The 24,491-nt window shown below is 46.8% G+C and overlaps 1 protein-coding gene across 1 annotated transcript in view; it reads right to left on the bottom strand.

Annotated features, from left to right (window-relative positions):
- TG (thyroglobulin) overlaps nucleotides 1-24,491 on the bottom strand; it is a 241,191-nt gene that overhangs the window by 98,841 nt on the left and 117,859 nt on the right. Inside the window, exons 36-40 of the mRNA XM_063079279.1 lie at nucleotides 18,114-18,248; nucleotides 16,148-16,312; nucleotides 12,084-12,303; nucleotides 10,511-10,604; nucleotides 6,508-6,667 (exon numbers count right to left, since the gene is read on the bottom strand). Of these exons, the coding sequence (XP_062935349.1) occupies nucleotides 6,508-6,667; nucleotides 10,511-10,604; nucleotides 12,084-12,303; nucleotides 16,148-16,312; nucleotides 18,114-18,248 (774 nt within the window). The remainder of the gene's footprint in view (nucleotides 1-6,507; nucleotides 6,668-10,510; nucleotides 10,605-12,083; nucleotides 12,304-16,147; nucleotides 16,313-18,113; nucleotides 18,249-24,491) is intronic.

The raw sequence follows: 24,491 nt of genomic DNA, 5'->3' as shown, positions 1-24,491 counted from the left end.
AGATGAGGGCAGTTGCTGGGGAAGCTGCTCAGATTAGAGGCAATCCATGTTGAGTTCCAGCACCTGGTCAGCCCATCCACTGGGGAGGAGATGAAGTCCCCAACCCCCTGTGGGACCCCGCTGCAGGTGGCACCCTGGCAACCGCCAGGCCAGGATCCCATTCCTTCCCAGCACCTCATCTGTTATGCTTTTAACAGCATGCAACTGAATTTCTCTCTCTTTCCTCTTTTATAGAGTTCATAAATATTTGTTGAAAGCCCAGCATTATTTTCTTTCTGATGAAATGGTTCATACACTCACAAAAAATGTATAGCAAAGACATGCTCTTCTCCTTAGCTTTTTGGGACACGGGCTTCTGGTTGTCTGTGAATTCAACAGACCCTCCTTGTCAGTCCACTCCACTAACGGTCTCCATCGTCATACCCTGAAACAGCAGACTTCATGCTGGTCTCAACCGAGGTTCACACACTTCTTTCCCAACTTCGCCCTGGGAAAACGCATCAGAATCCACGGGTCCCATTACCACCTGGTGTGTAGATGGCTCTCGGGGGAAGGTTAGAAGCCTGGACCACTCCCTGAGCTCCAGAGTCCTCACATTTCTCCATGATGCACCATAGTTATGATTAATAGGACTCAGTATCGACCAAGATCCCATATTCCCAAACAGGAAAAAACAGAAAATTCTTGCATCTTGATTCCCCGAGCTGGTGGTATTCACAAAGCCTAAGAGAAAACCAGCTCAGAATGCACAACATAATACAAATTATTCTTCCATCTGCAGAGACTTTTAGAATTTCTTCAAATGCTTCTCGTCTTCTGGGTCTGGTGAAGCCATTGGCACAACCTGATCCTCATTGTGGACTTTCTGGATTGTGTGTATATTCCATTTGTTAGGATGAATGGGTTGTTTCCTCTGAGGTCTCAGGCAGCACAGAAAACCAAGGCACTAACTGAGCAGGATCAAGTCCTGCAAATTTGGGAAATGTCCTCCATGGCCCACATTTGCAGTGATAACGAGGAGAGGGAATGTTCCCAACTCTACTTCCCATATATCAGCTTCCCACTACCTAATAAGGGCCAAGGCTGACATTCTGGGTCTACAGACTCCTGGAGGTCAGAGGTTATGTAGTGTTTGAGAGTTCTGCCAACAAACAAGCATGAGCTGGGTTTCACCTGGTGCCGAGTACTGTGCTGGGTAATGCAAAGAGCAAGAGAGACAAGATCCTGGCCCCGGGGACGCACAGAAGGCAGTTAGCAAGCAGCCAGGTCTGAAATCGGCTGGTCCAACCCTTTGCTTCACTAGTGAAGAAACTGCAACTTGAGAGGGAAAGAGTCTGTTTTGATGCAAGAAGTGAATTTGAAATCAAGTTGGGACTCAAATGTTAATTCACAACAGAACTCTTTGTTCTTGCAGCTGTATTGCTAAATTAGAGGGCAGGTGTAATACATTCAACCCAAGTCAACAAACATTTGTTGAAAATCTATGATGTGTATTAAGAAATTTAAGCACTCCACTATGAAATTGCTCAAAAAACTTCTGTAACTCCCTCATTCCTATTGCATCAAGTCTGAACTCCTTCCTGGCTTTTCGAATCCTCTACAACTTGCCCTCAGCCTGCCTGATCAGTCTGTGTGAGGCTCAGCCCCGCTTCTGCTCACCCTCAGGGACCACCTCACTCAGCCATTCCACACACGTGCATGCTGTGCCCTGCTGGTATGCTGCATGGCTTGGCCCGGGGCCAGGGACCTAGAGGGGGCTGCTCTCAGCCGCCCAGGTGTGTACAGCCTGGAAAGGAGACTAGTGTGCATGGCTGATTCTGGATATTGAGATAACACTCTTCTCTATGCACCCCTTCCCACCCTGGCCTGCCCCTGCACCTCCAGTCTCACCCCTCTGCTCAGGACCACCCAGCAAAAGTTCAATTGACCCTCATTGTCTGATTGGCTCTCACCTGCTCATTTGATTTTTTCAATGACCCAACATTAGCCCCTTAGCACAGCTCTGGGCCCACAGTAGGTTTTCATCCCAGTCTTGTCAATGAACATCAGTGAGAGGTAGCACAGAGTGTGCATGTGGAGCCAGACCAGCCGGCCGCAGTCACCGCTCCACCACAAACTAGCCGCGTGAAGCCCTGCACAAGTTACCTTTGCGTGTGTGTTGTTACGATGATTAAATTAGTTAAATTTGTAAAGGGAACAGAATAGTGCCTGGCATAAAGCACTTTGATTTATTTTTTGATAAAATAGAATGTTTAGGTCCCAACATTATCTCACGATGCTCTTAGAAGGGCAGCAGAAATAGCACCTGTGATGGGGTGCCTGCTGGGGCAGGCTTCTGTCTGTTCTCCTAGTTAGAGAGGGTAGCAGACCCTCTCAGGGAGCCTCCGAGTGCCACAGGAATGATGAGGTCATGCAGCGTGTGGTTACTGGTGGCAGCCGGGCCTCTGTCTGGCTCCCTGGCAAAGAACACTTGCTCTGCTCCCGTGCCCTGTGGAGGGCCTGCAGGTCCCTTGTCCACTCTCTCCTCCTCTGTCCCTGCAAGCCACGCCCCAGTTCCCCTCACTGCCTGCTTTGCCAGAGAGCAGGACAATCACTGGGCACTGGATGCCCCTGGGGTCTGTCCTGCCCCTAGGGGAAATGGCTCCCCAGCCCACCACCAACCCCCTTGCTTTCTTTCCAGCTGCTCATTTCAAAGGAACCATGGCTCCCTCTAAATACTGGGCTTGGTTCACCTTTTCTCAGCAGAGAGCAGGAGATTGTCTCATCCGCCTCAGGACTGGCACGAGCTTCTGTTTTCATCTTTCTCTTGTCTCTTTTGAAAAGTGCCTCTAGAGCCTGGGGCTCTCAGGGGATCATTTTTGTGCAGGGATACAACAGCAGATGCTGCACACATTTATTATGGCAGATGATGTACACAGAGCGGCTACTCAGCCTGACACAGTAAATGGCAGGGGCTGCAGATGCTGTGATAAGAGGCTGGGCTGGAAATGTCGATGACACAGCCCTGCCTTAAAAGAGCCCCTGTCTAGGGAGAAAAGGGGGGAATTAACAGGTGTGGGCCCGGTTAGGTGCCAGGCAAGGTCCTGGGGCTTGCTTTTCACACACTTCATCTCATGTAAGCCGTCCCACGGTCTTGACATCTTCTGTTGACAGATGGGCAGTCTGCGACAGGATGCAGAGGGTAAGAACTGCCCAGAGCCCCCACCCCATGGAGCAATGGAGCAGCTCTCAGACCCTGTCCTGTTCAGAAGCAAAGCCTGTGCTCCCTGCAGGCCCCCAGGCTGAGGCTGACACTCACAGATGCCAGCTCTTTGCAGACCTATGTCCTGAACTTCAGTTTTCAACTATTTAAAACTATGGAAAAAGTGTGTGGGGGGGGGCTGGTCAGTTAGCTCAGTTGGTTAGAGTGCAGCCTTGTAGCACCAAGGTCAGGGGTTTGACTCCCCATAATGGCCAGCCCCCAAGAAATAAATAAATAAAAATAAAATGGAAAAGGGGGGATTACTGGATGGAGCACAGAAAGTTGTAGGGCAGTAAAACTATTCTGTACGATACCATGACAGTGGATCCATGCTATATGCATTTGGCAAAACCTATAGAATGTCCAATGCAAAGAGTGGACCCTAATGTAAACTATGGACTTTAGTGAACAACGATGTACCAAGACTGGTACATCAATTGTAACAAATGTGCCATAACACCAAATGTGCCATTAACACCAAAGCATCATGTTTATAATGGGAAAACTGAGGGTGGGAGAAAGGGAGTGTATGGGAACTCTCTACTTTCTGCTCAACTTTTCTGTAAACTTAAAACTACTCCAAATAATAAAATCTATTTTATTATTTTTTTAATGGAAAAGGGAATGGTTGTGTCTGTGTTGTAGATTTATTGGGGGGATTAACTGAGATCAAAGGCCTGCCACATTCTCCTTGCAGGAGTGTCCTTTCAGGTGGTGAGCACCTGCTTCCTGCTGGCTTCTGTCCAGAGCAGAGCCTTGTCACCGAATTTGCTCGTGGCAGGTAGGAGACAGGCTCATGTGTAGTTAGGAGGCCTGGGTCTGCACCATAGCTCTGCTCTCCCCACCCACTGCCACTATCTCTATGCCTCAGTTTCCTGATTGGCTTGATGAGGGCAGTAACATCTTTGTTCCCCACTAGGCTGACCTGTTGAAGCAGCAGTGAAAGAGAACCAAAAGCTCAGAAATGTGTGACATGCTAGGAGGTCTAGCAAATGAAACAAAGAAAACCACCTGTGCCTAAATGAATGCAAAAGACGGGTCCTGCCCTGTACAACTGAAGGAGGAACCAAAAAGGCGCTTCTATACATTTGAGGAACAAGCTATAATACGTTACTTCTTGTTGCTGCTGTTTGACCAACAGAGTTTGACACCCAGTATGTCATTTGTGATCTTGGGTAACAAAGTTGCTTAGCCTGCCTGAGCCTCAATGTTCCAACTGTGAGTTGGTCACACGATCCAGCCCCGCAGAGCTGCTGTGAGAGCTAAACAAGGTAATCCAGGCGACAAATCTGGTAAAGAGAAGTGCTCGGTAAGTGCAACTCTCCTCTCTTGTTGACAGTCTTTCCTTTGAGCAAAATGAACAGGCAGCATTGGTGCAAGTCAGAAATGAGAGCGGTTGGGTGTTCTGGAAACTTCTGTCGCCTCCCCACATGCTGCCCCCGCCGGCAGCCAAAATGAGAGATTGCCTCTCCAGAAGCACATGAATTCTCAACCAGATTATGCTCTGTGAAATCACAGCGGCCCACCCCCTCGCAGACAGACGACATATGGAAACTCGCTCTCTTCTGTCTAGAAATGCTCCGAGCCAAAAACTCAGCCATGTCTGGGCAACGCTCCGCGGCCCACAGCTCGGCAGGACGAGTCCTGACTTTCACCCGCCTCTTCAGAGGAAGGAGCTACTGACTTAACAAATTATTGTCAGTCTTGCATTTGAGAAGAGGAAAGAAAACCCAGGCAAGGCGTTTTCCCTCTTTGAAGAAGAAAATAAATTCACACGTGAATAATTCTTTACACTCCACAAAAAGCTTCCACAAGACCCCAGCCAGCATGTTGATGTCTCACCGCCATCTACGCGTGTGAAAGGGTGAAGACAACTCCCTTATTTTACTGGTAAGAAAACTGGGGTTTGGAAGGGCCACATGAGGGACCCCAGGTCTCTCAGACAGAGAATGGAGAGCCAGAAAAGAGGAAGCTACATATATTCTTAGGTTCCCAGTGGATCGGGTTCCTCCTAAAGAAAAATCTGAGATCTGTTTATCATCTGTGTCTCCCACATTGGCATCTGGTTGCATTTTGCCTTAACTTGTTGCCAATTTCATAGGCCAAGAATCGTCTTGTTTGTTACTGGGCCTAGAATCTTCTATGTGACTCTCAAGGCCTCATGCCACATGGTCCATCTGGCCCTCATTCCTCAGCACCCTTGCGTTTCTGCTCATGCCAGATGCCCACCCCACTCGTGTACATCCCAGTCCATTTCGTCATTCTGGCCATCCTAACTCCCACCCGCCCGTCCATACTCAGCACGTAAGACATTCCAGGTCTTAAATGAGATCCTTGAAAAACAGAGATGAAGGTCAGTCTTTACAAGCCCAGTCAGAGACTTGTATAACCCACTGCAGTATCTAAAACCCCTTCACATGCAAGAGTTGAGCCTCACAGTAACTTTGAAAGTTGAGTAAAATTACCCCATTTTATAGAGGAAAAAAACGAGAGATTGGGAGAAAGGAAGGGTTTTGTCAGAGGTCACAGAACCAGTGAGTGGCAAAGCTGCCCTTGACTCTTCAGGTTCCAAGGCCAGTGCGTCTACCCTCTGCCGCCTCAACCTGATGCCTCCCCCACTGCTGCTGGTGGCTGGAGATGGAGAAGAAGATGTGGATGGAGCAGGTTTGGGTTGGTCCAGGGCTCAATTCTGCCCTGGTGGTTGGTGGGGAGAACAGAGAGCATAGAATAGCCAGGGTGATAAACAGGTTTGTTCCTGGATGTGGGACAGGCCAATGTTCACAAGTGAGGCCAGAATTAAAGGGCAGCAGGAAACGTTTTATTGATACAGCCCTCACTCGGAGTCCGATGGCTTCTCTGGGACAGAAGAGCTACAGTCCATTCCTCAGAGATGTCCAGGGCAAGTCAACCCCTGGTGAATCCTGGCTCTATTCCTCACCATATGACCTTGAGCCAGTTTCTCAGCTCCTTGGGCTTCAATTTCCTCATGCACACACCCACACATCACAAGATAAACCACGTGATGTACTTGGAACAGCTTCAGACACATAGTACATTTTCACAAATGGCAACTGTTATTCTCATGTACGGGTACCAGCATTGCTGGAGGGTCTCATGAATGTGCTAGAATTTCCACCAGGTGCCTCACTGGGCTCTAGGAGCAGTAGGGGCAGCGAGGTGTGGGGCTTTGGGAAGAAAGGGCTGAATATACACAGAGGGCGAGCCTCGGCTCAGGGCCAGCAGCTCCATCAAGGCCAGCGACTCACCGGAGCTCAGGAAGCCGAAGACGCCCACTCGGAAGCCGGCAGTGACCACGATGAGGTTGCCAACAGCCGCCAGGAGGGAGCCATCGATTGCCAGCCGCCCTTCACTCCCCTCCCCTGCCATGGCGTTGTGGAAGAACACCAGCACGGACGCATTGGGGGCCTGCGGGGATTGGAGAAATGTGGGGACTAGAGGTCAGCCTGTTATTTTTACCCACAAGAGCTGGGCAAGGACAACTTTCCCACGCTAGGAGCCAGCTGAGCCCATATACACCTCCTCCCGTCAACTCTGCCCTGTAGACACACCTAGCACCGTGTAATGGGCTGAACCGTGCCCCCCAAATCCATACATTGAAGCCATAGCCCCCAGTACCTCAGATGTGAGTGTATGTGGAGATAGGGTCTAAAGAGGCAATTAAGGTAGAACGAGGTCATATGTGTGGGCCCTAATCCAATATGACTGATGTCATTATAAGAGGGGGGAATTAGGACATTGACATGTGCAGAAAGAAGACCATGTGCAGGCACAGGGAGGAGATGGCATCTATAAGGCAGGGAAAGAGGCCTCAGAAGGAACCAACCCTGCTGACACCTTGATCTCACACTTCTGCCTCTAGAATTGTGAGAAAATTGGTTTCTGTTGTTGTTCAAGCCACGCAGTCTGTGATATTTCGTTACTGCAGCCTGAGCAAACTATTAAACCCCATTTTACAGACAAGGAAACTGAGAGTCACAAAAAGCGAAGACACTTTGCCTACACTGCATTTGAGCAAGCAGCAGGAGTGGCGGCTCGCGGAAGACCTGAGCCTGCCCCAGAGTGCCGTGCAGTCCCCCAGCACCCCAGTTCTGGCCCACAGCGTATTCCAGAAGAGCGGTTTGGGTCCTCAGTGATTCCTACCAGTTGGCCACTCTGTGACAGAAACCCATGGCTATGGTGTTTCAAGCACTTACTCTGGGCCAGGCAGTGTCCTTACTCCACGTGTTATTCATTTAGTCCTCACACAGCTCTATGGAGTTGGCATATTATCATTACTCCCATCTTACAGATGAGGAAGCTGAGGCTTGCAGATATTAAATAGCTCGTCTGAGCTCACACAGACAGGAGGTAGTGGAGCTGGTATTTGGACCCAGGCTGGCCCTTTTACATGACAACCTTATGCTCCATCTAGGGCTCCATTGACCGACTCCAGGCCATGGTATATGCCAGGCACCGGGTGGCACACGCGCCATCCAGGGTCCTGACTGCATGCATGTGCAGTGGCCTCTGACACCCAGATGCTCCTACACAAGGGCTCCTCACTAACAGCGAACACTGACCAACGACCTACCTCTGCAGGTGCTGGGCTAAGTGCTCACACCTAGAATGTCCCCTAGATCTCCCACCCCTGAGGAAGATGCTATAATGGCTATAAGTGCCCATTCTACAGGTATAAAAACAGAGGCCCGGAATGGTGAAGTAACTTGTTAAAACACCTGTGGAGAGGAAGGGTGAACCCAGAACTCTGGCTCTGATCTCCCTCCCAGCACGCTCTCCTGAGTGCTTCTGTCTGTGACATTTCATCTCAGGGTCACCACTCGCGGGAACTGTGAATTCTTCAAATCAGAGGCCTTTTAAAATGCCACAGCAAAAGGCTGGCTCAAGTGGTCTTGGTTTCACTTGTTCTGGGATGTTGGATAGGTCATGAATGGGTCCTGTACTCCTCCCTGAAAGTGCTTAGAGTGATTTTTATTGGGAAGCACCTCAGCAAGAGAGAAGGCTGCTCGGCTCTCTGCTAGCCCCTGCTCATGCGGCGAGGGCGAGACGCAGAGATGGCTGTCAGTTCTCAGCCTCTGCGACCATAGTAGCAAGAAGGAAATGTCTAGACACTGGCCCCTCCTCTGAAGGGCCCTCCCCTGGCTGAGGTCAGTGTTCCTCCCCTAAGGCCAGGGTGGGGCCATGGAAACAGCCCTAGACAGATATGGCAAAGCTCTCTTTGGGAACTACCCTGAGGGAAGGAGCCCTGGATTTGGAGTCAGGAGATGGGGACCAAGCCTCCACTCTATGCAGCTGTGTGTCCTTAAGTAAGTCATTTAACCTCTCTCAGTCTCAGATCCTGCACCTTTAAAATGGTGTGTGGGGGGGGAGACGTATATCTCATATATCTATATATTTATTTTATCTATCAATTTATCTTCCTTGGAGAGTTGATGTGAAGAGCAATGAAATCATAGATATAAAAGGGCTGTATAAACTGTGAAAACTGTGAACTACTATCACAAATTTCTTGCTGATACTACGGCAAAAGTAAATACTCACTGGTCACCTCTCACTAGTCCTAGCCATGCACTCTGGGGCCCAACTGACCACATCTATGGCAATCACTCACTAGCTGAGTTATCTGAAGCAAGTCACCTAGTCTCTCTGAGCCTTGGGCTTTACATCTGTGAAATGGGTATAATGTCTCCTAGAGGTGTTATGAGGATCAAAGGACGTATGCTGTGGGGCATGCAGCAGAATGGCAGAGGCCTCCAGGGATGGTCACTTCCTTCCCTTTCCCTTCCTCCTGCAACCCCTTCCATGTTGCCAGGTAGCTCCTACATTGTCCATCTGTTTCTTTTCTCTTCCAGGCTGAATGACTCTCGTCCCCTTAGGTGTCGTCTCAATCCTGCTCACTCTCCCACTCAAACAACTCCAACTCCACTGCCATTTCCAATGTCTCTCTCACTACTTATGGATTAATTAGTATGTGGCAGGCCCACTACTGAGCTCTTAAACACGCATTGTTTTCTTTAATTCTCACGAGAACTTTAAGATGGCAGATGCTATTTCTCTCCCCACTTTCAGACGAGGGAACTGGGGCACCTAGAACTTGAGTTACCTTCTCTAGGACAATGAGGTAGAGCCAGGACTTAATTCACATTGAAGGTGTGGTGTGCCCAGCACTGGGCAGAATGGAACTCCACTATCTTCCTCATTTAAGGCCCCACACTTCCATTAGTGCAGCCAGTGAGAGCTGTCACATTTTTGGTGGTCTCATTGCAAAGCTCATTCAGATCACCTTGCTGTGGCCAAACCTCCCAGGGGCAGTTAGTCTCACTACTAGTAAGATAGACGTCCAGGAAGTGATGGGATCCATCCAGAAACTCATGTTTCCTAAAACTCATCATCTCCTTTTTCTTTCATGCACTCTGACCTTTCTCCACAAAACAAGAAATGAACACTCAACACCAGGACTGCAATGGGCTACTTAGGCAGATGCAGCTTCTGCATAATGGGATTCCAGGTCAGTCCCAAAGCTATCTGCCTTCTGCCTCAAACAAGAGTCCAGAGGGAAAGCGCCACAGAAGTGCTCTCGAGGGGGTCTTTCCAAGGCGAACAGTTTCCTCCTTTGCAGACTGATTGGAATCCGGCCCCTTTCCCACCAGTGGCCCCGTGGCCCTCTCCAAGGTGGCAGCAGCCCTTCCTTCCTGACCCTCGCCCCTGCACATGGCCCAGCACCCTCCCCCTATGCCCTGCTCAAGCCTCACCTCCCAACAACCCCACTGATGCCTCTGGTCACCTGGTGTCTCTCTACCCTGCTATTTTTCTTCACAGTACTTATTAACGCTATAACTTATTCAATATCTACTTGCTTATTTATTTCTGCCCCTCCCACTAAGATGTCAGCCTCATGAGGGCAGCAACTCTGGCTCATTGCGGCCCCACCTACAACAGTGTCCGGCCCCTCACAGCTCCTTTATCAACATTTCTTAGAGAACTGAGTGGGGACAACAGTCCACCCTGCATGGTGTGGCAGGTGAGGATACAGAGAGGATGGGATGAGGTCACATAGGAACCGGGATCCCTCTGCTCACTCCTAGTCATTCAGGTCTCCACGAAGCAAAGAGCCAGCTGGGGACAGCAGCAGAGGCACACAAACTAAGCAGACCATGGAGAGGTGAGTGAGTGGTGCTGGCAGCTGCGGGGACAGTGGATTTCTAGTGGGAGAGTTTTCAGGACAAACATAGTAAGTACTTCTGAACTCACCACGTTCTGAGGGACAAACACGTTGAGATACAAGCAGTCCTCGCTGACCCCGGGAGGTGTGGGTGTTTGGGTGCCCGGCTGCCAGCAGCTGGCCCTGCAGACACAGATCGCGTGAGTCCTGGGAGAAACTAAGGGGACCTGCTCAGTCTCCCCTCCCAGCCCACCACCCATGGCCAGAGCCCAGGGCCCATTCCAGAGGCCTGGTGTCCCACCAGCTCTGTGGCAAAGAGGCAGCTTCAGGAAATGGCAGTGGCCAGTGGATGGAAGGAATAGCAGGGTGCCCATCACTTTCTCTGGCTGCTGGCTGGTGGAGAAACATTCTCCAGGGACAACATGCCAACTCAGAGAGAAGGGGCTGAGCCAACGGCCCAAGACAGGAGACAATGGATAGGGCTCAGGACCTCTGCCTTTCCTCCAGGTGTGCAGACCTTTCACCAGATAAGGTGTCTGACCTGCTTTTAACACCATGGCAGAATGCCAGGGTGCCAGTTTGAGTACCTCCTGGGATACAAGCTGAGACCACATCAGGGACCATGCCACACGGCAGCATAACAGTAATCTGCCCGAAAAGCGATTTGACTCATTACCCAAGCCTCACCAGCCCTGGGCTAGTGTGACCCACGCTCTTCAATCACTCTCCACTCAAGACTGTGTGACTCGATCACCGCATCTGCCAGATGCGTATATCCTAACGTGCACGGTGCTCTAATGAGCGCACATTTGTTTTTTTCGTTTCCCAGGGGTGGAGCACACAAATCCATGCCTTTCTGCATTCCTTCTGCCACTGTCCTAGCTTACGCCTCCATCATCCTTTTCCTGGAGTGTCAAGCACCTGCCAGCTCATCACTCCATCTGCCCATGGGCCTGTGACCTGCTCAGCAGCCAGCCATGGGTGGGAATGGATGTGGAGGACGCAGCTGCTGAGGACAGGGCTGCGGATGCCTTTGGGAGGGAAAGCAGGTGGGAGGGGGAGAGCAGCAGTAATGGGTGCTCTTTCCACAGGCACTCGGAATGTGCTTTAATTAGAAAAAAAAAATCACAATTGTTCTCCAATATGTCAAAAACAAAACAAAAACCCTCCTTGTAATATTGTCCCTATTGGGAGAAAAAATCTTTAAAAAATTTTTTCATTAGCTCATTTAATGCTTTTCCTTTAATGCTGAATTTCCCAGCCCCATTAAATGCGGATGTGGCTAGGAGGCTGAGATCGGCTGCTGCGATACTGGTGCAAGTGACATATGTACGCCACCTCCAGGCTCAGCCCATAGGAACCTCCCCTGCAGATTTTTCCATATCCTCTGTTTCCTAGATGCAATGTCCAGGGCAACTTTTGAAGATTTCTGCTGAAGAAGGCAAGGCTTCTATCAGCCTGGGTCCCTAAATCACTGCATGGAGCAGAACGTGCAAGTCCCTCCATCACCAGGTGGACTTTACACGAGCAAAACAGTTAAGCCATTGATATGTAGCGGTTTCCTGCTATAGCACCTAACACTACCTTAGCTAATGCATCACCACACCCACAGGAGAAGGCTTCTCTGGGCGCTCACCAGAATGTTCTCTACTCAGCCCATACCTTGGCTTGCTGGCATCCCAGGAGCCTGTCCAGTCCAAGGGCCCTGGTGCCCGGAAGCGGTTTTCTGCCAGGGGTGGGGTGGCATATGGAACTCCAAGGAACTGGTCCACTTGCCTCCACAAAGTGCCCACCTGGATGACTTGAGACCTGCCCAACAACCGGCCATGGGGGACGATGGTCACAGAGGGTGCAGATGCCTCAAAGCCAAGCAGAGGGATGCCTGCTGGGAAGGAAGGGGAGGGGAGATGGGGAGGCCACAGTGAGTACTCTGCTCCCTGACATTCTGAATGTGCTCAAGCAAGAGAATAAAAACCACTGCTTTTTGCACCTTGAAAATGTCAGTAATTCATTCAGACCCCCATGGCTTAAGTCTACTTAGTTTACAGTGTGAACAACAAAAAAACTATCAATAGCAAAGACAGCTGATCTTCATTAGGCACCAAATATGTGCAAAGGGCAGTGCTAATCCCTTCTGTACATGATCTCCTGGGTTCTTCCCAGTCGGATGCAAGGCAGATGCGACCCCAAGCCCACGTCCCCTACCCAGCACCCCGGGCCTTGAAGAAGAACAAGAACCATGCAGTGAACAATCTGCAGTCCTCCGAGTAGAGCCCCATCATCAAGGGCATCAATTATTTCTGTGATGAAATGTATGGATTATTCATACTAAGAGGGATGAATAAAGAATATAATTTCTTCAGTCACTTCAGCTCAAGTGAGTTTGCGGCAAACTTACAAAAATAAATTGACTTCTAGAACTTTTGGATTGCAGAATTGCAGCAAAGGGATTGCAGGTCTGTATTTACATCCCACTGGTGAGGAAATAGGTTAGGGGCAGAGGTGGGCATTCTGCCAGGACCACAAGGTGAGACAGGGCTGAAAGCCGCACCTCTCTGGATCCTAACTCTGACCACGCTCCCATTCATACAGGGTCAGGGGCCAGTTGAGAGCTTTGCCCTCTCTGCCCCTGTGACCACAGGTGCCCTTACCTGAGAGACCCTCCTCCCCACACCCAAATCCCACCTGGTCCAGAAGGTCAAGACTGTGCCTCAGTCCATCCTGCTCAGTGTCCAAAGCTGCTCCCATTTCCCTGCTTGGAATACTATCTCAAGCCACATTTATCAGCTTCTCTGCAGCCCTATCTTATTTCGTCTGCTACATTTTCTTTCATTCATTCGTTGGTTCAATAAACTTCTGTTGAGTCTGGGCTCAGTTCCATGTCTTCAGAGACTTAAGACAGGCCTGTGTCTGATTCCCCACTAAATTTAGGGCCTTGTTCAAAGGAAATAATAAATAAACACTCGTGAAGAGATGCACAGTGTGTGTGTGTGCGCGTGTGCGTGTGCGTGTGTGTGTGTGTGTGTGTGTGTGTGTGTGTGTGTGTAAAAGAAGTCTCTTATAATTTCTAGCAGGTGTGTTTGGTCTGCTCCACTCCACTCTCAGCTACTGAAAGACAAAGCCTTTCTGCTTTCTCTGCAGCTCCTTCTATAAAAATATATATGTCGTAGTTGTGACTAAACAAGCGTGGGGAGAAAAGGCAGACAGGCAGAAGTCTATCCAGTCCTTAAAAACTTGATAACATGCAGTGGTTCTCAGCTGGAAGTGATTTTTGTCTCCAAGGACATTCGACCTTGTCTGGAGACATTTTTAGTTGTTACAAGGGTGCAGGAGAGATGCTACTGGCATCTAGTGGGAGAGACCAAGGATGTTGCTAAACAGCCTACAGTACAGCCCTCTCACAACAGAGAATTCTCCAGCCCCAAACGTCAGTGGGTTCTGAGGTTGAGAAACCCTGGTGTGATGTCTGTTCATGATTTCCAGGCCACTGAGGTTGAGCCAATAGATGGTCTGGGGAGTCAAGCACAACTGTGTTTTACATTATGGAATAGCTACCTATCGGAAAAGCTTTGTAATCTTTCTGACCCTCCATTTTCTCACTTGTGAGATAAATAATAGCAGCTCCTACAACACAACAATGTCGGAATAAATAGCAATACCTGTAATGTTCCAAACCCAGTGCAAATGGCAGGAGTTCAACACATGAGTAAATGAAGGAATGAATGAGTGGGAGGAAGAAAGGAAAGAGTAGAAGGAAGGAGGGAGGGAGGGAGGGAGGAAGTGAGGAAGGCAGGAAGAGAAAGAAAGACAGAGAAGAAGAAAAAAGGAAAGAGTGAATAAATCCTTCTCTGTTGCAGAAATATTGGCATATAAATTAAAAGTCAAAATGGAAACTCAGGATGGAAAAAAATAGCTGCTGTTTTTTAATCTGGCCTCAACATAAATCATGACTGATCTCACCCCTACAGCTCCTTCTCACAGGATTTCCTGTTACAATCATAAATGAAAGGGGCTCAGTCAAGCATCAACATTGTGGCTGCTGAAGTGGCAGAACCTTCTTTTGCTTTGTAGGAATGAGCCACACTTTATGAACGTGGCATCATCTGCAAGCAGGAGCAAAGCCAGAAAACACAAAAGCTAAAGAATTTCAAGGGAATGCAAGTCTGCTTTCTCATGGACAGTGGTATTTAATCCTCCCTTCGGAGGCTGCCCACTAAATCCCAAACTAAATGAAATCAAACATGGGAAAAACATTAGATGTGCAGTTCTCCCTTTTAAATTCTTTTGCAGAAACGGTGGATTCTTTCCAGAATGACCACATATTTAGGCCATGTGACTACCTGGGTTAAGAAAATTATCTGTGGGCATGTACATTAGTTGCAAATAAATAATGTCTACGTAGACACACATGTGCATGCACCTTCTTTTGGAAGTGAGCATTTCACATGGAGGTTTAGTCACACTGAATTAATAAAGAAACAACCTAGTTTGTGTTTCAGAACTCAAACCTCAACATTAAGGAAGGCATTTCTCAGCAGCACTGCTGCACAGATTAGCTACACTGTTGGTGAAATGCTCTGCTAAACTCTATCTAGCTTGACTAAGTGATATAAATGTCCAGACAGAAGACACGACTTGAGACTGAACATCTAAAACATCAGCACTGAGGAATCAAAGCATTGCTGGGTCTGGAAGACACTCTGGTGGTCTGAAGGCTTAGGGAGAGGAGGGGGCAAAAGAGGATCATATCAACGGCATCAAGACAGAACTGAAGGACTGTCGATGCTTTAGGACACAGATGGGGCCAAATCCAGCTGCTACCCGGTGTTGTAAATAAAGTTTTACTGGAACACAGTCCTGACCATTAACTTACATATTGGTTATTGCTATAAGAAATGGATGGCTGTAGAGCCTAAATATTTATCATCTGGCCCTCTACAAAGAAAATTTGTGACCCCTGCTCTTGGGGACAAGATGGCAGATGTAGCCAAAACCTTCACAGTCATTAATTTTATCCAATCAACACGTCTAATGGGGGAGCTGTTTCCTCAACTCCCAGTTTATAGCTCTTACCAGTTTTACTTAGGGATGAATTTATAAGCCACTCTTCCCTTGCCTGTTTCACCCCTGTATCCCCAGCACCTGACACAATGTCTGGCATATATGTTTTTAAATTAAGCTCAGCCAGGAACAGCTTCTCTCTTCAAAGTGCTTATGATGTGCTTAATAGGCAGTGTGGGTTTGTGGGAGAGGATCAAATCTCAAGATAGGAGATCTGGCTGCACGTCCCCCCTGTGTCATCACTAGCTGTGTGAAATCAGAGAAGTAACTTAACTTCTCTGGACTACAATCTCCTAATCTCTAAGATGAGGATAAAGCCCCTGTCCTGCCACCTCACAGAATTAGTGTGAGGATCAAATGAAATAAGGCATGTGAAAGAACTTCCTAAACTACAAAACTAACAAAAGTGGCCTATTTAATTATTTTATTAAGAAACTCAAAGGCCGAGATGGCTTCCATCACTCAAAGTAATAAATGAAGAAAAGTGAAACATAAGTAGTTTTTCCTACCTTCCTTCAATCTACACCAGCTCAGGATAACTTTGGCCAACTTTCCCTTAAGTATCTCAAAAGCTACTCCCACCAAGTCACCACGTGCTTAAACAGTCCCTTCCAGCCATACCTAGTTTATCAGGAATGGCCACAAAGGCACAGACCTGGGCTTACCTGGCTTCCGGTAGATGTGGGTGGCTTCTTCACGGAGCAGAAGTTGGCAGTTCTGGCCCTGCAGGCTATGTGTGCAGCTCTGGGTGTCAGCATAGAACACACACCTCACAGCCCCAGGTCGAGTCTGCAGAGTGGTGACAATGCAGGCCTGGTGACGGGAACATTCTGTGCAGAAGCAGGAGAAGAGTGAGGCTTGGGCCTCAGAGATGTTACTCCACTCCATGTATCCATCCATCCATCTATCCATCCATCCATCTATCCATCCATCTGCTCATCCATCCTTCCATCCAATCATGCATACATGAATCTATCCATCTATCCATGCATCTATTCATTCATCCATCCATCCATCCATCTACACATCCTTCCATTCATCTATCTATTCATCAATCCACCATCCGTCCATTCACTCATCCATCCTTCCATCCAATCATGCATCCATGAGTCTATCTATCCATTCATTCACCCATGTATCCTCCATCCATGCATGCATGCATCCATCCATCCATCCATTCTTCCATCCATCTATACATCCTTCCATCCATTTATCCATTCATCCATGCACCCATCCATCTATCCATACATCTATCCATCCATCATCCATCATCCATCATTGCATGCATCCACCCATCCTTCCATCCATCCATACATGCATACATCTATTCATTTATCCACTCACCCATCCACCTATCCACCCATCCATCTATCCATTCCTCATGCAATCACTCACTTTTTCATTTGAGCACCAACTGTAAATCCTAAGCACTGTGCCAAAGGATAGGAATAAAATTGGTGGCAGTGGGCAACCCAACCCCCTCATCAATTTATTTTTCACACAATGTTCAGGGTTTTGTTTATTTAATCAATAAATGTGCCCTTGTCATTTCCCTGCTTAAAATACCTCCATGGCTGTCCACAGGATTAAGGATTAAGTCATACCAGACAAGGGTATCCATACTGCAGCCCTTGCCTTCCTCTTTAACCTTGTCTCCTTATGCCTCCCTCCATTGTCTCCCAAGCCAGCCTCATACCCACCATGTTCTACCAGGGGCCATATCCTTTCCCATGTGTGCCAGGTACTGCACTAGACAATTTAAACTATTTCATGGTATTCAATACTAAGAATAGCTCGGAAATTGTGCTGCTTCATTTGATTGGACAAAGTGTGCATGGCTTAAAGGCCCTATTCATAGCCCAGTCTCCGTGACTGGCACCACCCAGGATGTGCAGTGCACAACTTATACATCTGTGCATGGTGGCCTGGCCCAGTCTGTAAGGTACACAGGTCTTTGTGCTCATTATTTTCCAACCTTGTAGGGGAGAAGATTCATGGAATTCATGGAATTTTAGAGAGGTTCACAATCTTGGAGGGGTGTGAATATTATCTGATGCCAGCCTCTTTCAGAAGATGCAAATCTTGGTAGAACATTCCTATCAAGTGGTCACTAGCTTTTGTTTAAATAACACCAATGACTGGAAACTCTCTAAAAGAATTATGCATCTGTGGACATCTTTGCCCAGTTCTTTAAATTGCACTGAAAAATGTCTATTTAAGTTTGAGTTTTACCTACAGTTCTTAGCTTTGCTCCATGAGCATCTTTCTTTCTTTCTGGCCAGAACAAATGTATCTCCTCACCCTATGGCCCACTTGTTATCTGAGGATGACTGTCAGAGCATCCATGTATTTCTTCTGCCTCAGGCTAACTTGCTAGATTCTTCTGATCTTCCTCTGACCTATTTTAATGTCCTTCATGTGCTGGCTAGCTTATTCTCTTGGAGACCTTGACTATGGGCTGTCCTACGAGGAATGAGGACAGCCCACCCAGGTCTTCTTTCCCAGGTTAATTCCTTCCTGCCAGGCACCCCAGGTTACCTCGGGGTCTCATGGGGTTTCTGAGGTCAGAATCTTAAGCAGCACTTGTGTGAGGCCCTGTCCCACCTATCTGGAGGGTGGAAATTCTCTTACCCAACAAGCATAGGTCTCGGGCAGCAGAGAAGTTGCTAGTGGCAGCAGTGCTGACATGGGCAACATCAAATTTCCTGATAGATGAATCGACAACTACTGAAGAGAGGGCCAGGGACTGCCATAAGTCCAGAGAGACTAGGAGAGAAAGCAGGGGACAGTCATATACTTTTATCATCTAGTGCATAATGAAGACAGTGGAGCACTACCCAATGTCCCCAAAGGCAGCCCCTGGGGCATCCTTCTCATGGTCTTCATTTTCCAGTGACCTTATAAGTTTTCTATGAGCCAATCTCTGTGATCAAGCCTAGGATTATAAAGGTGAAAAATAAGACAAAACAAACAACAGAAAAGCATGGCTGTTACTAGTAAGCAGGTCATAGAATGGGAGAGAATTTGAGAAGACAGGAAACATTGTAATGAAGCTGCTACAAAGCAGTGGTTGGAATAATACTAGGTAATAAGGATAACAGCCTTAGCAGGTCTACCATGTGGTACTGTGCTTAGGTCTTCACAGACACTGCATCCATTAATTCTCCCAGGCCCATTGCTCTCTTTAGTGGACACTGTGGTGTGCTGTCCAGGACCCCCTCAGGACCAAGGCTCTCATTTCTCCAACTGGTGGGAAGTTGGTGACTGGTGGCTTCCAACTGAGTCCCTCTCCAGAAATTGTCCTTGGTTTAAGAGAGCTGCCTCCTCTCCCCAGGGATAGCCTGAACCTGAAAACCAGTCTACATGGTAGACAAAGGCCCGGTGCCCTGGCCCTAAGATAGGACATCTCTGAAGGGCCAGCCCAGTTTCAGGGCTCATGGGGGGATCAGTGGGGCCATTGTCTGATTTGCATGGAAGCTCTTCTTCCTTGGCCACTCTTGCTCCTCTCTTCCCTACAGGCGCTGATCCCCTGGGCACTCTGCACCAAACTTCCAGCATAAGAAACTGCATCTCAGAGTCCATTTCCTGGAAAACCCCATCTAAGACATCCTCTTTTAAAGATGAAGAAAATGAGGCACAGAGAGGTTAAAATGACTTGCCTGAGCACACCATTCCTAAGAGGAGGAACAAGATTGAAGCTGGTTCTTTGTACCTATGGAGATGTGCCCTTTGCTCACCGGTGCTGCCTCCCCAGTCATGTACATAAGACACGGCTATCTCAGCACAAGGGCGGGAGACACAGGTGTAGCAGGCAGAAAGATGGCTTGGGCAGAGGTGAGGGTCTAGTGCAAAGGCCATGGCCAGAGTCAGGCCATGTGTCCCTGCGAGGACAGGGAATCCTCAACAGTAAGCTTAAGGTTCCACTATAAAGAAAGAACTGTGAGTTGGGTCAATGGGTGTATTAGACTGTCCACAAATTACATTAAAGGGGCTAAAATGCTGCCTCCCAATATAGGCTTCCATGGTCACTCAGGAGCTCTGGTTCTAGAGAGATGTTCAGTGGAGACATCACTGATAGTTAATGCAGAAAATCCCTTTCTTCTTTCTTTCTCTCTTTCTTTTCTTCCTTTTGCTTTTGTCTTTTTCCCCCAGAAGATTACAATAGTTTATCCTTTTAATAAATATTTGTCAGCATTTATTTTGTGCTAGCAGGACACTTGCAGTTTACAAAGCATGTCCACTTCATCACCACACTGATCCCCACAGCACCCCACATGAGGGGTGGGGGAGGGGCCCTAAGTGCCCCCTTCACAAATAAGAAGTCCGAAGCTCAGAGAGGTTGTGTGACTTTATCAAGAACTGGGCTCTGCAAAGTGATCAAGTCGGAGCAGAATCAGATCCCTTGGCTCTAAATCAACACTCTTTCCATTCCCTCTGAGTTTCCTAGGTAGCTGAGCATTCTTTCCAGAACATCTCCAGGTAAGAAAGGATCTTTGCCTTTGATAGCACCGTGATCTTAGCTATATGGGGAAGCCTGTAATTGTTATCTCAAACCTGTCTTTGACATCCTGAAAACTAGTGGCAGAGAAGGAGTATCATAAAATTAGAATGGTAAATAAATCCAGCAAAACAACCTAGCATCATATCTTAGTTGGCTCAGGCTGCTGTAACAGAATACCATAGCCTGGGCAGCTTAAATAATAAGTATTCATTTCTCACACTTCTGGAGGCTGGAAGTTGGAAATCAGGGTGCCAGCATGGTTGGATTCTGGTTTACACATGGCTACTTTCTTGCCATACCTTCACATGGCAGGGAGCAGAGAGTGAAAAAGCACCCTGTCTCTTGTCTGTTCTTAGAAGGGCATTAATCTCATCATGAAGGCTATACCCTCATGGTCTAATTACCTCCCAAAGCCGCCAACTCTTATACCATCCTACTGGGGGTTGGTCTTTCAAGAAATAAATTTGAAGGGGACACAAGCATGCATTCTATAACATGCCACCACTTTTTTTTTTCTTAAGAAAAAAAGAAAAAAGAGAAAGAAAAGATTCATTCAGACTTGTTGCCAAATAATGTAAGCAGATTTCACCTGAGCTCAGCTAGAGGAAGACAACCCCCCACACTCTGTCCGGGAGCCCTGGGCATCACCAGCTCATCTTCTTAAGCGTTCTCCCCATGTTGCTACTTTCATGGTCAATACAAGTGGCATTTTCACAGCATGATCAAACTGAGCTGCGTATTTTTAGATGGTGAGTACACTGCAATTTTAGGGAAGAGTTATGATGGGGTTTCAGGACCAAAGTTTCTAATTATGGTCTTAAAATGGAAGTGTTTGTCCCACTCCGTGTTTAGGCTGATGTCTGGGGAAAGTGCTATAACTGAAAAGTGAATTTATTTCCAAAGTGAAATCCAGCTCATCTGTTGCCATTCCAGGGTCTGGAGCCAAGTCCCTGCCATGCCATCTGCACAAACCCCTGGATGAGGCATTGCTGTTGTGCAGAATCCAACACCTGGGTGTACATGTGCATCTCACAAACACTGTAAGAGCAAACTCTTTGAAAGCATGATGAAACATGAAAGCTTGGGGGCCTCAGTAGCATTTTGTGAGAGTTTACTATCTGCCAGGAACATGCAATACCATTGTATTAGTACTCACAATAACCCATGAGGCGGGCACTGGTATTGTCCGTGCTTTACAGACAAGGACACAGGCGATCCAGTAACACACCCTTTTGCTTAACCAGGTGGCTCAGCCAGTATCAGCTTAGCCAATGAACCAGTGGTGCTGGGGCTAGAGCCCAGCTTCCTCAGGTACAGACCCAGAGTTCACTATACTGCTGACCTCCTCTCTGGGTGAACGAGGTGGTAGCAGCTTTCAGGCTCACCAAATTGGGGAGTCCTGTGCTAAAAAGCAGACTCTATGGTTTATCAACTCATTTTCACTTTGTTTTTTTCCTTTCTTTCTAAAAATAGTTTATAGATTGCAATACCAGTGTCATTTATTAAAAAATAAATCTGAACTACATGCTTATCATATATTAATCACTTATATGTAAGTGAATTTGTTTCGGTGAGTATCTCTTCTTTTTCATTCATTTCTTTGTAAATGCTGGCTCCAACCCCACACTTTTAAACTATAGTCACTTTATAATGTATTTTATCATCTAATAGTAAAAGTATTCCCACATTATTTTGCTTTTCAAAATATCTTCTTGACCATTCTTTTGGATGAAATTTAGAACTATTTTGTCAAATTTCAAAAAAGCTCCTTTGGGAGGCAACCTGCAGAATAGGAGAAAATACTTGCAAACTATTCATCGGACAAAGAATCAATATCTAAAATATGCAAGGAACTCAAACAACTCAACAGCAAAAAATAAATAATCATATTAAAAAATGGGCAAATGATCTGAATAGACATTTCTCAAAAAAGACTACAAATGGCCAATGGATATATGAAAAACTTCTCAGCATCACTAATCATCAGGGAAATGCAAACCAAAACTACAATGAGATATCACCTCACTCCAGTTAGAATGGCTATTATTAAAAAAAAGACAAAAAATAACAAACGCTGGCAAGGAGGCAGAGAAAGAGGGACCCTCCTACATTGTTCATGGGACTGTAAATTAGTGCAACCACTGTGGAAAACAGTGTGGAGTTTCCTTAAACAACTAAAAATAGAACTACAATGTGATTCAGCAATCCCACTACTAGGCATTCATCCAAAGGAAAGGAAGTTAGTATGTCAAAGAGACATCTGCACCCCCACGTCTATTGCAGCGCTACTCACAATAGCCAAGATGTGGAATCAACCCAAGTGCCAGTCACCAAACAAAGGGACAAAGAAAATGTGGCACATATACACAACGGAATACTATTTAGCAATAAAAAAGAACAAACTCCTGTCATTTGTGGCAGCATAAATGAGCCTGGAAGACATTATGTTAAGTGAAATAAGCCAGACACATAAAGATAAATACCTCATTTTCTCACTCATGCATGAGAGCTAAAGAAGTTGATATCATAGAAGTAGAGAGTAGAATAGTGGTTACTAGAGACTGGGAAGGGGAGAGGAGAAGGGGGATACGGAGAGATTGGTCAACAGGTACAAAATTACAACAACAGGAGGAATAACTTCTAGCGTGTATAGCACTGCTGGGTGACTACAACTAATAATTTATTGTACATTTTCAGATAGCTAGAAGGGAGAATTTCAAATGTGCCCAACACACACAAAAAATGATAAATGTTTGAGGTGATGAATACGCTGATGACCCTGATTTGATCATTACACATTGTATACACGTGCCTAATTATCACACTGCACTCCGTAAGTAAGTAAGTAAGTAAGTAAGTAAGTAAGTAAGTAAGTAAGTAAGTAAGTAAGTAAGTAAGTAAGTAAGTAAATAAATAAATAAATAAATAAATAAATAAATAAATAAATAAATAAGCTCCTTTGGGTTATTACTTGGAATAAACATTATTTTTTTTTAAATTTGAATTTTATTATATTTAATATTTGATGTCATTAAGGATAGAATAGAATTTTTTTCCCCATTTTTCAAAATGGTAATTGCTGACATAAAGAAAAGCTACTTATTTTTGCATTTGTATTTTCCAACAGGACACCCGTTGAACTCATCATCAATGTAAGTCACCGACATGGGTGAAACTCAGGCTCTTTGCTGTGTGGCTGCTTTGAAAAAAGGACAAAACTGTGTTCCAGATCTAGCAATGGCAGGCTTAAGTGGAGCTCTGGTTTATGAATCTTCTCTATTAACTAATTCAGTCATGTGCTTGTTCTTTCGTTCACCTTTTCACTCAACAACTATTTATTGGCTCCCTACACTCTGGGGACTACACCTGACAGTAAAAGGTGACAGCCTGGAAAAACTGGCTAATTAGCCAAAAATTCAGGATTGTTTGATCCATCCATCAGCAGTTCTCAAACTTTGGTGTGAGTCAGAATCACTTGAGGAACGTGATAGAAATTCCAAAGCCCAGTCCCTGCCCTTCTTTAAGAGCCAGGGCCTCTGTGTTCTTTATTAACTTGCCTGGTGATTCTGACACACACTTACACAATATCTAAACTATTTCTTTGGGTTGTTTTGTTTTATTGGCTGTAACTACTTGAGTAGGTAGGTGCAACAGGTAGGTGCAAAGAGACAGCTCTGGGTTTAAAACCTCACTTGTCTGATACTCTGTATTCTTGGGCAAGTTCCTTAGCTACTGTGAGAAACTCTTCTCTTAAAATTCATGTCTTTGTGTGAGGCATTGCCCTTGCTAAGGATCGCTAATAAACATAATGTCCCTGAGCAAATGATACATTGACCATTGTCATTGTATAAATTAGCTCATTGGCTCTTTTGCTCTGAGTCTCTTGAAGTCAAGCCTCAGGAAACTACCCCTTTTCTCCCAGAGTGGGGAGAAGACAGAGCACAGGAGGGTGAGGAGACCAGAGAGGGAGACAGGACGGGTTGGCTCCTCCAAAATGACTGTCCTACCTGGTGATGCCCCTCAGTGCCCACTGCCACTCTCTCTAGTTGTGCTGGACTGTACGGCCCTCTGGGAACTCCCCAGGAGCCGCCGCTGCTTTGAACAGAATGCAGGGGCTGATGAGTTTGTGGCTCAACTTTGCCAGAAACTAGGGAACAGGTCGAACACACCCAGCAGCTGAAACTCATGATTGGCTGTGAGTGTACGTCCTAAATGAGACGTGCACGGTTAAGGAGCAGGACTGCCTGCTTTACCCTGGCGCCTCCACTTAACAGTGGGGTGAATTTCAGTGAACCACTTCTCCTCCCTGAGACTCAGTTTCTTAATCTGTAAGATGGGGTTGTAATCAGGAATGAATAAATGACTATATGTGAGGTGCCTCGTTAGCGCAGTAGGTAGCGCGTCAGTCTCATAATAAATGACTATATGTGAATTGCTCAGAAGGGAGCTGGCACAGGGGAAATACTCAGCCCATGCAGACCCTCATCATCTCTGGGTCAAGCTGCTGG

The sequence above is a fragment of the Cynocephalus volans genome, chromosome 15 (assembly GCF_027409185.1).
Source record: "Cynocephalus volans isolate mCynVol1 chromosome 15, mCynVol1.pri, whole genome shotgun sequence".
In the NCBI taxonomy this organism is placed as follows: domain Eukaryota; kingdom Metazoa; phylum Chordata; class Mammalia; order Dermoptera; family Cynocephalidae; genus Cynocephalus; species Cynocephalus volans.
The sequence above is the reverse complement of the archived record's forward strand: the minus strand, read 5'-3'. Positions and strand labels throughout refer to the sequence as shown.